Source organism: Ctenopharyngodon idella, chromosome 16 (assembly GCF_019924925.1).
Source record: "Ctenopharyngodon idella isolate HZGC_01 chromosome 16, HZGC01, whole genome shotgun sequence".
NCBI lineage: Eukaryota > Metazoa > Chordata > Actinopteri > Cypriniformes > Xenocyprididae > Ctenopharyngodon > Ctenopharyngodon idella.
Window position 1 is genome coordinate 22,097,094 of NC_067235.1, and position 14,536 is coordinate 22,111,629.

At 42.0% G+C, this 14,536-nt stretch overlaps 1 protein-coding gene across 3 annotated transcripts; it reads left to right on the top strand.

The window, feature by feature from the left end:
* The first annotated feature begins 324 nt into the window (after positions 1 to 324).
* Positions 325 to 14,505, top strand: LOC127497057 (complement C1r-B subcomponent-like). 3 transcript variants are annotated; one of them, XR_007925442.1, is made up of 13 exons: positions 325 to 659; positions 789 to 990; positions 1,195 to 1,369; positions 2,728 to 2,862; positions 9,980 to 10,182; positions 10,251 to 10,398; positions 10,536 to 10,654; positions 11,003 to 11,081; positions 11,162 to 11,296; positions 11,387 to 11,461; positions 11,594 to 11,701; positions 13,873 to 14,037; positions 14,109 to 14,505. XR_007925442.1 is itself a non-coding variant. In XM_051865200.1 (12 exons), the coding sequence occupies exons 1-12, from the start codon at positions 625 to 627 to the stop codon at positions 13,953 to 13,955; spliced, it is 1,497 nt and encodes a 498-aa protein (XP_051721160.1). In that variant the 5' UTR covers positions 325 to 624; the 3' UTR covers positions 13,956 to 14,505. The 3 variants fall into 3 exon arrangements, 2 of the variants coding, with proteins under 2 accessions (XP_051721160.1, XP_051721159.1); XM_051865200.1 differs by having other exon boundaries at positions 13,873 to 14,505; XM_051865199.1 differs by lacking the exons at positions 13,873 to 14,037; positions 14,109 to 14,505 and having other exon boundaries at positions 11,594 to 13,579.
* Positions 14,506 to 14,536: the final 31 nt, after the last annotated feature.

Sequence of the window (14,536 nt, forward strand, 5' to 3'; positions counted from 1 at the left end):
ATAAATGAGCAAAGATGATTATTTTATAACTTTATCTCCCTCTGCTGGGTAAAAGTAAAATAATGTTTGATGTGAAGTCTAAACTGGTTATGCAATCATCCTCAAAGAGGAGCTCAGATATTCCTCCTGAACCATCAAAGTTAAATGTGATCATGGACAATGAAAGAAATGCAAGTGAATCTTATATAAATACATGTCAGATAAACTTTTTTTATTTATATTAAATGCAATTACCTACTGAAACTAGGATCTTATAGCTCCACCACCTTAAAATATATAATATGCAGTTATTGAATTGTCTCTTGTAGGCATTTTTGAAAAATGAACCTCTTAATGACCATTTACAAAAGAAAATTAATGTGAGGAGACAACATATTGCAAACAAACCACATTTTAGGCCTACACCATGGTAGTGCAGCATAAAAACATGTCAACAGACTTTAACTCTCTTTCTCTTGTATTTTGCTGTCATTGTTTTTGTAGTACAGCCAAATCAAACAACTGTTTCTTTTATCATGACTGTTAGACCCTTGCTCTGTCACTAGAGAGGCATTACAATTGTAGTCATAAAAACTACGGAGAGAAAAACTGCTGTATAATTTTGCTATTGCTATTGACATCTCCATGTCTGTCATGGCTGGAAAAGTTATAATAATTTGGTAAGTTATTTAATGTTTCATCAATGGAGAAAAATGTTTTTAACCATCTAAGAACATGTGTATAAAATTACTTAAAGATTAATCTAATTTGATCTCTGTCTGTATCCCTATTCTACCACACTGATTCAGCCTGCTGTGGGCATGTGTGAGTGTGTGTGAATGTGAGTCGGCAATGTTTGGAGAGGTGTCTTCTCCACAGTATCCTCAACCATATCCAGCGAATTTTGAAGAACAATGGGACTTGGAAGTGCCTCAAGGCTACCAGATCCAGCTAACATTCAATCACTTGGACATTGAGCCCTCTCCAAACTGTTACTACGATTCTGTCTCGGTTAGTGATGCTTCAACTTAGGTGTTGGATCTTGTGTTATGGGGGAATGACTGAATGAAAGAAAGTCATACTCTATGCACTAGATGTGAATTAGGTTTGAAAGTCATGTCATTGTAATCGCTGTCATTTTGCTTTAGTAAGACATTTATTTAGCAGGACATATAGTTTCTAATACCTCAACACATGTGATTCTTTTATGTTCAGGTTGTGTCTGATGAGATGGTTCTGGGGAAGTTCTGTGGTCAGAATTCCACCTACAGGTTTCACCCAGGTGAAAAGCCCATTTTGGCTCCTGGTAACCGTCTCCAGCTGGTTTTTCTAACGGACGACTCAAATCATGAGTCACACTTGGGATTCACTGCATTTTACCAGGCTGTTGGTGAGTTATATACATGTTTGAAGCATATTACAAACAATTCAGTGTTGTAGTATGTATGTTTTCTTCTAATCATGTTCTATGAGAATGTAGAAAATTCCTCTTATAGACAACAATTCGTTCTGGTCCTCAAATTTAATTGGCTAAACTGTGTTCCCATAGTGCAGCAGTCCAACAGCGTCCATAACAAATAACAATTACAAAAATACAAAAAATATCCAATAAGAAAATTTGCATGGATGGAATCAACCATTCCATGTCCCCAAGCTTTTGCATTGGCTTTGGCTTTCTTTGGAACTATTTTTGTTGACGCAACAAAAATAGACAAAATCACTGGCAATAATGTGTATGTTGCTCAATATTTATTTCTTGTTTATTGAACTGTTAATAAAAGCAATATGCTGAAACAACATCAGAACAACAGCACCGTTGCTCAAGTCGTGTGATGTTACAATATTTAAAGTTTCCCTGTAGTCAATCATTTTATTTCTTAAAACTCATCTTTGATCACCAAAATGATTTAAAAGTTTTTTCCTGTGATTTCTCCATGCCTTAAAATAGCTTGATTGTAACTCTACACCCTTGCTTTATTTATCATGTGGGATCTATGAATATGCTAATTAGCCCCGCCTCCACTCACTCGCACGAGCTCAGAGATCCACTCGGTCAACTTACTGAGGTAAATGCTGCACAATGGTATCACTTTTTACAACGTCGGACACATAACGGTAATTAATATGATTAGCTTTTTGCTTGACTATGTTATCAAACAGCTGCTAATAATGTGTTGCTACAAACCATGTTCCCATTTGCGATCTCAGAATCAGACAGCTGCCTTCTAAATATCAGTATCCTTAGAAACGCTTTGAACTCAGAACGTCAGTGGAGAAAGGCATATAGTTCATCATATCATCATAACACACCCGCTATATTGCTAAATCTACCAGATTTTTCATATCAACAGAAAAATATGGCGGGATAACCTGGCTTCTCTTGAGACTCCACTGCTTCAGAGTGGTCATAGTTAATGATATGCTAAACCCTGCCGGCACGTTGACGTGATTGGTTACAAGGTAGTTTGTGACATCAGAATCACCAGCTATTTCAAACCGCATTTTTGAAACTGTCTTTAGATCACTGCAGTTTTAAAGAGAAAATACTCAGCAATGGTGTTGACTTATGAATTTGCATATGGTTTGTCTTAAAGCATATTAAAAATACCACATAGATATATAAATATCATTAAAAACTGGATTTTCACCACAGGGGGATTAAATATGCTACACTTTCAGTGCTATTGCACAATTTTTTGTGTAGTAAATCTTTTAATGCTTGATATCCTTATATACCTGTTCCCTTAGACATAGATGAGTGTTCCTCTATCAGTGTGGAAAAAGGTCCACCATGTTCACAGATATGCCTCAACACGCTTGGCTCCTACATCTGTGCGTGTCACCATGGTTACATGCTAAGTTCTGACCATCGCACCTGTGCCTGTAAGTGTGTTCATTAATAACAGTCCAGGTGCCATGATGTTTACATTTTCAGCATGCTGTTTGTTGGAGGTTGTTGGTCATTTTTAGTTTTCTAAAAGGCGTCAGCCTACTTTTTTTTGAATGCTATGAAATTTTTCAATTGTGATTTTTTTTTTAAAATTGTTTGTGTCTAAATTCTGATTTATTTACAAATTTAATATATATCTTTGTGCATTTAATTATTGCATTCTAATGTGTAGTCATCAAAATAATAGCATAATAAAAACAATATAGTCAGATGATTAATGTAATTGAAATTTATTGTTAATTGAAATAAAGCTGGAATATAAAAAACTATATGAAATAAAGAGAAAATAAAATATAAATATGTGATGAAAAAATTAGTAATGTTGTCTATAAAGCTAAACTGAAAAAAAACTAATTAATGTAAATAGTAATAGTTATAACGCGTATTGTTTGATGAAGAAGAAGAGTAAAAGTGTTGTTTATTAAATAAAGTAAAATCAAAGAGAAAGCACACGAAATAGTGTAAGCACAAACAATGCCAGACAAGGAATGAAAGCAAATGAGGAACTTGTCTCCGTGTGTCACGGTTCATGGATTCACTTACTCACCCTCGTGTGTTGTTGTGGGTGTGTGTGTGTGTGTGTGTGTGTGTGTGTGTGTGTTGGGTGTGAGTGAATGATTGTGTGGGCGTCACCCATTATGGTCTGATTGCGATCTGTTGCCAGCCGTGTCTTGTTAGTGGTTGTTATATATTGTGCTTGTCTTTATGTGTCTTTGTCAGTTCGTTGCAGGCTGTTCCCGGTGTCGTGTTCTCTGTGTGTTTCTTCCTGGTTTTTGGATTCTGGACTTTCGTCGTGTGCCCTGTTTTCTGGGTTGGATTATCCTTGTTCTCTGATACCCGCTGTAGCCCTGCGCCACCCAGTGCCTCGCCACTCTGCACGCCACAGCCTCTGCCTCGACTGACCCTTGGAGTGAAGTTATTGTACAGCATTTTCCTGTCAATAAATATTGTTATTCTTGCACTTGGATCCTCTGTCTGTGTTCATTCCCTGACAGAACGAACTGACCACTTATGGATCCAGCAAGGTCGTCGGATCTTCAGGAGTATTTGAGCAGGAGTGCTCAACGGATGGATCATCAGGACGAGCAAGTGGTGGCCACTGCTCGTGCCGTTCAGGCGTTGGTGGCGCAGGTGGCTGAGTTATCTACCCAGGTTCAACATCTTTCATCTCCCACTGCGCCAGCTCCACCGTCTGTTCCCCACCCATCCGCCAACGTCAGCAGTCAACAAGAGCCGCGTATTCCTGCACCAGAGAGGTATGCTGGAGAACCAGATGTTTGTAGAGCCTTTCTAACGAAGTGCTCTATTTATTTCTCTTTGCAACCTAACACGTTTTCTTCTGAGGAATCTAAAGTCGCGTTGGTCATGACGCTTCTGACGGGACGCGCAGCGTTGTGGGAAACAGCGGTGTGGGAGAACAAACATCAGTGCTGCTCCTCATTCCACACCCTGTCGCAGGAGATGAGACGGGTCTTCGACCGTTCGGTGGCGGGACGGGAGGCCGCGCGCAAACTCGCGGATCTGCGGCAGGGAATCCAACCAGTGTCTGATTACGCCATCAAATTCCGCACCCTGGCAGCGGAATGCAAGTGGAACGAGGAGGCGCAGTGGGATATGTTCCTGCATGGGTTGGCCGACCGTGTTCAGCAGGAGATTTACCAGCTGGATCTACCCACCAGTCTCGACGGTCTCATTGAGCTCGCGCTGCGGGTGGACGCTCGCTTGCAAGAACGCGCGGCGCGTAAGAGGCCCGTAGCGCGCTTCGAGGAAATGGAGGAGAGCGGTGCCAGCGGAGTTAACACGGTCGGTCCCCCGTTCGATCCTGAACCCATGCAGGTGGGTAGAGCTCGGCTCTCCCGGGAGGAGAGATTACACCGGAGAGAGATGGGACTGTGTTTGTACTGTGGAGGGGCGGGGCATTTTCTTAGGGAGTGTCCCGTAAAAGGCAGAGCCCGACAGTAGTACCGAGGTTATTGTCGGGTGGTCTTTCCTTGGATAAATCCTCATCTGCGACACTCCTCCCGGTGAGACTACAGTGGGTATCGGGGCATCACACCTGCCAGGCTCTGGTCGACTCGGGGGCGGAGGGCAGCATCATGGACTATGATCTGGTCACGCGTTTGCACATACCCATTCACCCTTTGGAACATGCCATAACTGTCATCGCCCTTAATGGACAGAAGCTACCCACCATCACACACGCCACGGAGCCCTTAACCGTCATCACTTCCGGTAACCACACTGAACAGTTGCCATTTTTTATTTCTAGATCTACTACTCATCCGGTCGTCTTGGGTCATCCGTGGTTGCTCAAACACAAGCCCAGGATCGAGTGGGGTCAGGGGTCCGTGGCAGAATGGAGCAACCAGTGTCATGCGTCTTGTTTGTTGTCTGCCTGTTCTTCTGTGTCTCGTTCTGTGTTACAGGAGTCGTCGGTGAATCTGTCAAACGTGCCAGAGGAGTACCTTGACCTGAAGGAAGTGTTCAGTAAGTCCCGGGCTGCTTCTCTTCCTCCGCATCGTCCCTACGACTGTGCCATAGACTTAGTACCAGGGTCTTCTCCGCCTAAAGGCAAGTTATATTCACTTTCTAATCCGGAAAGGGAGGTCATGGAGAAATACATTTCTGATTCTCTGGCAGCTGGGATCATCCGCCCTTCCTCGTCTCCCGCGGGGGCGGGTTTTTTTTTCGTGGGTAAGAAGGACGGGTCGCTGCGGCCGTGCATTGATTACAGAGGACTGAACAACATCACGGTAAAGAATACTTATCCTTTGCCGTTGATGTCTTCTGCCTTTGAACGGCTGCAGGGCGCGTCTCTTTTCACGAAATTGGACCTGCGCAACGCTTATCATTTGGTTCGCATTAGGGAGGGGGATGAGTGGAAGACGACATATTGATATTTTCTTCTTCTCTCCAGGAACATGTGCAACACGTCAGACGAGTGCTCCAGAGGCTGCTAGAGAATGGGCTTTTTGTCAAGGCGGAGAAGTGCGTTTTTCATGCACAGTCAGTTCCATTTTTAGGGTATATCGTGTCGTCTGAGGGGGTGCGCATGGATCCTGACAAGGTTAAGGCTGTGGTGGATTGGCCAATCCCAGATTCCCGTAAGGCCCTGCAGAGGTTTTTGGGATTCGCCAATTTTTACCGGCGTTTTATTCGCAACTTCAGCCAACTAGCCGCTCCTCTGACCGCCTTAACCTCCACCGCAACGGCGTTCAGGTGGTCTAATACAGCTGAGGCTGCATTTTCCAATCTGAAGAGCCGCTTTGTTTCGGCTCCCATTCTTGTCGCCCCTGATCCTTCACGTCAGTTTGTGGTGGAGGTTGATGCTTCAGAGGTGGGGGTAGGGGCAGTTCTTTCCCAGCGCGCCGCCACGGACGATAAGATGCATCCTTGCGCGTTTTTTTCTCATCGCTTATCCGCCGCCGAACGGAATTACGACATTGGTAACAGGGAGCTGCTGGCGGTCAAATTAGCTTTGGAAGAATGGCGTCACTGGTTGGAGGGGTCGGGGGTACCTTTCATCGTCTGGACCGATCATAAGAATTTAGAATACATCAGATCCGCTAAAAGACTAAACTCTAGGCAGGCTCGGTGGGCTCTGTTTTTCGGTCGTTTCGATTTTTCTCTATCATATCGTCCCGGGTCTAAGAACATCAAGCCCGATGCTTTATCTCGTATTTTTGATCGTTCCGAGCGCCCGTCCACTCCCGAGTGTATTTTACCTGAGAGACTCATTGTCTCTTCACTCACATGGGAGGTCGAGTCGAAGGTCCACACGGCCTTAGAAGGGGTAACGCCTCCGCCCGGGTGCCCACCGAGTCGATTATTTGTACCAGAGAGGTTACGTCCAGACGTTATCCGATGGGGCCATGATTCCAATCTGGCTTGTCATCCAGGGGTTAGTCGTACCATGTTTTTGGTTAAGCAACGATTCTGGTGGCCCTGCATGGCTCGCGATGTTCGCAATTTTGTTTTGGCTTGCTCTGTCTGCGCTCGTGGTAAGATTTCTAATCGTTCCCCAGATGGGCTTCTTCAACCGCTGTCTGTCCCTTCAAGACCCTGGTCCCACATAGCGCTAGATTTCGTAACAGGCCTCCCTCCTTCACAGGGCAATACGGTGATTTTGACCGTAGTGGACCGGTTCTCGAAGGCGGCACATTTCATCCCCTTGCCCAAATTACCCTCTGCCAAGGAGACAGCGGTTACTGTCATTAATCACGTCTTTCGTATTCATGGCCTCCCGGTAGACGTGGTTTCTGACAGGGGATCCCAGTTTACCTCCAGATTCTGGAAGGAGTTTTGCAGATTACTGGGAGCGACTGTTAGTTTGTCATCTGGGTTCCATCCCCAGAGTAACGGGCAAGCTGAGAGAGCCAACCAGGATTTGGGGAGAACGTTGCGATGTCGGGTAGCTCAGAATCCTTCATCCTGGAGTCAGCAGCTTCCTTGGGTGGAGTACGCGCACAACTCGTTACCAGTGTCGGCTACGGGCCTGTCGCCTTTCCAGTGTAGTCTAGGTTACCAGCCACCTATCTTTCCTAGTCTGGAATCCGAAGTCGCGGTCCCCTCCGCTCACGCCTTCGTCCAGAGGTGTCGTCACACGTGGAGAAGAGCCCGAGAGACTCTTATTCAGGTGGGAGCGCGCACCAAGGCCCAGGCCGATCGCCACCGGCTGAAGCCTCCCGTATACGTCGTCGGACAAAAAGTGTGGCTTTCTTCCAGGAACATTCCGCTCCGCTCCGTATGTAATAAGTTGGCACCTAAATTCATTGGCCCGTTTACTGTCACCAAGATTCTTAGTCCGGTGACAGTCCGCCTCAAATTCCCCCCAGCGTACCGTAGAATTCACCCCGTATTCCACGTATCTAAAATCAAACCTGTTTTTCATGCTAACATTAATCCGCCGGTTCCGGTTCCCCCCCCGCCGCGTCTCGTAGATGGGGAACCCGTTTATTCGGTTCGTCGTATTTTGGACGCTAGGCGAAGGGGACGCGGATTCCAGTACTTGGTGGACTGGGAGGGTTACGGTCCGGAGGAGAGGAGTTGGGTTCCTGCCAGGGACATCCTGGATCACTCTCTTATTGATGATTACTATCAACAGGTAGGCTCTCCTGGGAGCGCCAGGAGGCGCTCATAGGAGAGGGGGTACTGTCACGGTTCATGGATTCACTTACTCACCCTCGTGTGTTGTTGTGGGTGTGTGTGTGTGTGTGTGTGTGTGTGTGTGTGTGTTGGGTGTGAGTGAATGATTGTGTGGGCGTCACCCATTATGGTCTGATTGCGATCTGTTGCCAGCCGTGTCTTGTTAGTGGTTGTTATATATTGTGCTTGTCTTTATGTGTCTTTGTCAGTTCGTTGCAGGCTGTTCCCGGTGTCGTGTTCTCTGTGTGTTTCTTCCTGGTTTTTGGATTCTGGACTTTCGTCGTGTGCCCTGTTTTCTGGGTTGGATTATCCTTGTTCTCTGATACCCGCTGTAGCCCTGCGCCACCCAGTGCCTCGCCACTCTGCACGCCACAGCCTCTGCCTCGACTGACCCTTGGAGTGAAGTTATTGTACAGCATTTTCCTGTCAATAAATATTGTTATTCTTGCACTTGGATCCTCTGTCTGTGTTCATTCCCTGACACCGTGAAATCAGAATGTAAGCTTTTTAGCTTTTAGTATGAATTTATGATTTTTTTTTTTTAGTATGAAGTTAGCCTTAAGGTTATGAATAAGCTGGCGTGTTCCAAAACAATGACAAAATTTGAGATATAAGCATTCAAAACTTACAGTCTTCTCATCAAATCTTCTGTCCAATCAAATGCTCTCTAGAATCTGAAGTCCCGCCCCTCCTACACTAAACAGACGCTGAAGCCTCGGCTGAAATCGGTCATTGTTCACATATTTACTAGTTTCTATGGTGAATGGCGCATAGTGCACTATATAGAGGATAGGGAACGATTCAGACAGTGTAAATATGCTTTCCATTGACGCAAATGAAGTCCGTTTTTTCACGTTAAGCCGGGGACACACTTAACGACTGTAAGGCCGATTATAAATGTAATTTGATACTTAGGACTTATCATGCCCAAACACGCCAAGTGAGAGCCAGCAAATTTAATATTTGCGACTGATGACATCGACAATCATAAAAATAGCTTAATTTAAGTTTACTCACCTCCAATTCTCTGTGTAGAATACAAAGTCCAGGACCTCACCCATATCCTGCGTGTTTTTTCCTGTTTTTTTCAGGGGGGTTTTCTGCACAAATGGAACTGCAGATAAATAGTGCCAGCTGTTTGTTTACATCCATGTTCGTTTTGGTACAAGATCTCGCGTGCAGTTCAGTTAACGCGATATATGCCTGTCATGACTCACCAATCGTTCAGTGTGTTGTGTAGCTGTCTTAGCACAGTCTGCTCCGGTTCCAGAGACAGAGAGCACAGAGCGGATCATATGCGTGAGTCGGCACAGACCACAAAACGTTCTGACACATTTGATTTCTACAAACAATGCGGCAGCACTTTATTTTACAGTCCTGTTCCCCATGTACATACTATGTACTTATTTTCGTAATTGCAATAACTGGGTAATAACTAGGTACTAACCCTGAACCTACCCCTAAACCTAACCTTAACCCATGTAGTTACCTTATAATACCCAGTACTTTCTTAGGTAAGTACATGGTAAGTACATGTAAGTGCACGTAATGTGAAATAAAGTGCAACCAACATTGCTATATTTTAAAACAATATGGAGGAGAAACGATTAGAGATTATGAGGAAAATAGGGTTTTACGAGCTCAACGGCTCTGGCCGAGTTGTGATCTAGGCAAAACGCTATTGGCTATTTTGAAAAAAGGGGAGGAGCTTCTTGATATATCCTGCCCTGTCTTGGAAATTATGTCAAAGGCTGAAATATGAAATAAAACAAAATATGAATAAAAACTAGCATAACATATAAATCATACTAAAATAACACTGATATAAATCATAGTCTAACTTTACATCTAGCTGAAAAAAATCATAACCTATAGCAAGTGGTGTGTGTTTCGTCCCTGTGCTAGTGGACTGTGGAGGTGGGGTGCACAGTGAACTAGAGGGGACTATCTCCAGCCCTGGTTACCCAGACATGTCCCCGCATGATCTGGACTGTGTCTACAGCATCTCTGTGGAGCCAGGCTTCATTATCACTCTCAACTTTAGCCAGACCTTCCACATAGAGCAGTTCTACAATCAAGGAAAAACCTGCCTCTTCCACTGGCTGCAAGTATGTTTTGCTATAAATGTTTGTTTATCTTCACATGAATACAATTACATCTTTTCATTTTTTCTCAGGTGTCTGTCCTAGGAAAAGATTCCCAGAAGTACTGCGGAAGAAAAAGCCCTGGCGTCCTCGACACGGGCACTCACTCCGTCCAGCTGGAGTATCACACCGACAGATACGGGCAGAGCCAGGGGTGGAGCTTACATTACACCACACAGAGTGAGAGAGAGAAAAATATACTGTATATTTATTGACTGTTTTTCCATATGGATGTCAGAACACTGACAAATCACTATAAATCTTCAAATATCTATGGTAATGTTTATTAGTCTGATGTCCTCACATCTCTTTTAAAGGGGTGGAGTGTCCACATCCGGGCAGTATCAGAAATGGAGTAGTCACACCACATTTTACCCAGTACTTGTACAGAGACTACATTCATGTGCGCTGTAACCCAGGATACAAGATCATGATGGTGAGATTAAAAATCATGCTCACAGTAAAACTATTTTAATTATTTTTTTTTTTTTCATTTGAACCCAGCAACTCAACATTCTCAGAATTACACAAATGTGTATTAATAAACTTGACATGTGAGACATTCTGTTTTTGTGAACAAAAACATAGGAATAAATTACAATTTAAATAAAATTACCTTCTAAAATATATTAAAAGAGAAAAGTTATTTTAAATTGTAAAAATATTTCACAATATTTTAGTTTTTACTGTAATTTTGATCAAATAAATGCTGCCTTGGTGGGCAAAAAACTTATTTTAAACTTGTAGAAACTTATTGCTTTTCTTTTCCTTTGCATTCTGTAAGGGAGAGAAAGAGATTGCAAGTTTTAAGTCCGTGTGTCAGAGTAATGGACAATGGCATTTGACACTGCCAGAGTGCAAGAGTGAGTAAATACACATCACCTGATTTAGCATTTTGCTTTATTTCATCTATTCATCATTTTGTTCCTATGTATCATTGTAGTTATTGACTGTGGAGATCCAAAGCCGCTGCTAAATGGAGCCATTCAGTTTATCAGTGGAGAAAACAATGAATATCTCTCTGTCATAGAGTACAATTGCAATGAGCCTTACTACAGCTTTAAGGATACTCCTAAAGGTCAGATACTGTACAAAACCCTATTTATTTTTGTGACTGATGAATCCTGACTTTTTAAACTCATTTACTTTCTTTCTTTCTCCTGTGTAGTAAGATACAGGTGTGCAGAAGACCGGAAATGGACAGGAGACAACAACAATGATGTTATTCCTCCTTGTTATCTTGGTAATAATGGCTTGACAGACAGACAGACAGACAGATAGAGATTTTATATTATTTTGTACTTGTGCATTTGCACCATTGTTATTTTTCATTATACATATTTTCATATATTTGTTTCTTTTTATATATTTTTAGTGTGTGGAATGAATACAGAGGTCTCTTTTGGTGGCAGAGTCTTTGGTGGGAATCCAGCCAGACCTGGGCAGATTCCCTGGCAGCTCTTACATAGATCATCTCCCAGAGGTAGTGCATCTCTGATCAGTGATTACTGGGCTCTAACAGCTGCTCATTTAGTAGATGGATATGAAAAAACTACCATGAATTGGTTAGGGGGAATAATTGATGGTCAAGACAAAAACCCAGTCACTATGGAGGCTGAGAAGATCATAATTCACCCAAAATATCGGAGGGTTGGTCAAGGTGGTTCTCCAACTAACTTTGATAATGACATTGCACTGATCAAAATGTCTGCTAGGGTGCCACTCAGTCCAAACATCAGGCCAGTGTGTCTGCCAAACAAAACACATGAACCTGTAATGGAGGGCACAATGGGTACAATATCAGGTTTTGGAAGGTTTGACCGGGGCTTAAGTAAAATTTTACGTTATGGGCATGTTCAGGAATATCCTGTTGATAAGTGTGCTTCATTGAATCTGCCTGTCACTGAAAACATGTTCTGTGCTGGAGATGATGTTAAAAGTGTTGATAGTTGCGCAGGTGATGCTGGAGGTCCTCTGTTCTTTCCCATGTTGGGCTATGGATCTAAAGAGCAGCCTTATGAGTTGAGGGGGATTGTGTCATGGGGTCCTCCTGGATGTGGTAAAGAATACTCAAAAAGTTTCTACACAAATGTGCAGAACTACCTGGACTGGATCAGAGAAACTATGGCAAACAATTGACATGACATGAGCTCTCTGTCAGTCATTATTTAGTATAGTTATCCATTATTGTGAAATAAAACTAAAACAATAAAAATTTTAATTAAAATAATCATTAACTGAAATAAAATCAAATATATATATATTTTTTGTTTAACTTGATGTACTAACTAAAATAACTAAAACAAATAAAAATGAGCAAAACCTATAGAATTTTTTTTTTTTTAAACTAATAAAAATGATAAAAACACGACCAAATTGCTAAAACTTTAAAAATGAAAATAAAAATAAAAATTCCAATTATGAATTAAAAAATAATAGTTTTATACACAGATGGGTGACAAATTAATGTAATGTGTGTATATAGTGTCTTCTGAATTCTGAAATAATCTTGTGTGTTTAGAATATTAATAAATACAAAATAATTATCTATTTGTCATGTCCTTCCTGAGGAGTTAGTGTACAGCAGCAGATGTCCACAGTCAGGATAGTTGAGAGCTAGAGTTCTCCCAGGTGACAGATGAGGCTTCAGAAAATGCTTAAAGAAGCAGGGCCTCTTTCTTTTTCTTCTGTCTATAAAGTCTTTATCTTTTGAATTTATAAATATCTAACAGAAATATTTTGGAAAATGTCTTTGTGTTTTTTGTCCATACAGTGAAAATAAATGGGTTCCGAAATAAATGATGACAGAATTTTCATGCATGGGCAATCAAATTCTTTCAGATAGCAAACATTTATACAGTATCAGCTCATTTAAACAATAAATAAATATAGAAATTATTAATTTCTGCTACTATTACAGTTGGGAGTCTGTCTATAAATTATTTTTGTTGTCCTGCAAACAGCCCTACCAGTGTTGCTAAAGCTTGATAAAAATGAGCTTAAAAACATAAGACATTACTTGACTTCAATTAAAAGTTTCTTTGTATTTCTATTTGTTAGCTAATCATTTAGTCTTTGCTCTTAGCTAAGATAAGGTACAATGAAAAGCACGCACACTATCTACTAATCTGCCATGATCCTTATAGACAGATGCTCGCAGTTGCATGTTGTACAATTGTGTTAGCTGGTTAAATGTTAGCTGGTAGATACCAACTATGTTACAAAACACATCCATGTTTGTAGTGTTCTTCTTAAATGCATTGTACATGATACCACTAGCCTTTCCTCTGATCACTCAGTATATGGTAAATCTGCCTGGTTCAAATGTATTAAAAAATAAACCTACACTACATTTTGCTTATCATCTTGACTGTCTGTTACTCTTGCACTCTTTCGGCATGTAGTGTGATAACAGTAAAGCACTCAAAGTATTTTTGACACCATGTTCAATGGCCCTAAACCCATCATGATCTTTGGAGGGGTGTGTTTGTCAGTGACATCCATTCTTGCCCAATCACTGGAGGGTTGGTGCAGGTATTCAATCACTCAGATTGATTATTGCCACTTCCATGGCATTTGTAATGGTAATCTCAAGGACTTTCTTGACAGATGTTGGTGTTTTATATGAATTAGCCAACTATTTCTGTTTCCCAGTTGTCATTTGCGGCACCTTCACTGGCCAACAAAAGAAGATTTCCAAACTTCTTCCATACTGTGCCATCAGACAGCGCAGTTAATGTGGCGCTGGTGAGGTTTCTCAGGCAGTATGGATGGAGTAGAGTTGGTACATTGACCCAGCGTGAGCAGACGTTCATAGAGGTATTACTACTTACTAATCTGGGACAACATGAAGTATATTGTGAACTGAAAACTCACATTCTCTCGAAAAGGTACAGAGGGACTTTAGCAGACAACATCCAGTTATCAGAGGTGGAGAGCTTCTCTGAAGTCCCCTGCGATTGTGTGAAAAACTAAAGGTGTGTATTTGAGGGTCTGGTTTCCTCACACATTCTGTAAATCAACTGGCAGGACTTTAAGAGAGCCGTGCATAAACAAATGCCAGCAAACCTCAATGAACTGAAGGAATGTTATAAAGAAGAGTGGGCCAAAATTCCTCCACAACGATGCGAGAGAATTATAAAGTCATATAGAAAATCATTACTTCAAGTTATTGCTGCTAAAGGTGGTTCTACAAGCAAATATCATTCACTGTACTTAGTTTGTCACACGTGGCTTCTCCATTTTGGCTGTATTTTTGTTAAATAAATAATGACATGGTGTAATATGTCATGTGCTGTTGTTCATCTGAGGTTGTATT

Excerpts from the sequence above, each read along its gene's own strand:
- LOC127497057 (XM_051865199.1), top strand. The coding sequence starts at position 625 with ATGTCTGTCATGGCTGGAAAAGTTATAATAATTTG. Across the intron at positions 1,370-2,727 it reads TGCATTTTACCAGGCTGTTG|ACATAGATGAGTGTTCCTCT; the intron begins GTGAGTTATATA and ends CTGTTCCCTTAG. Across the intron at positions 11,297-11,386 it reads CTTTAAGGATACTCCTAAAG|TAAGATACAGGTGTGCAGAA; the intron begins GTCAGATACTGT and ends TCTCCTGTGTAG.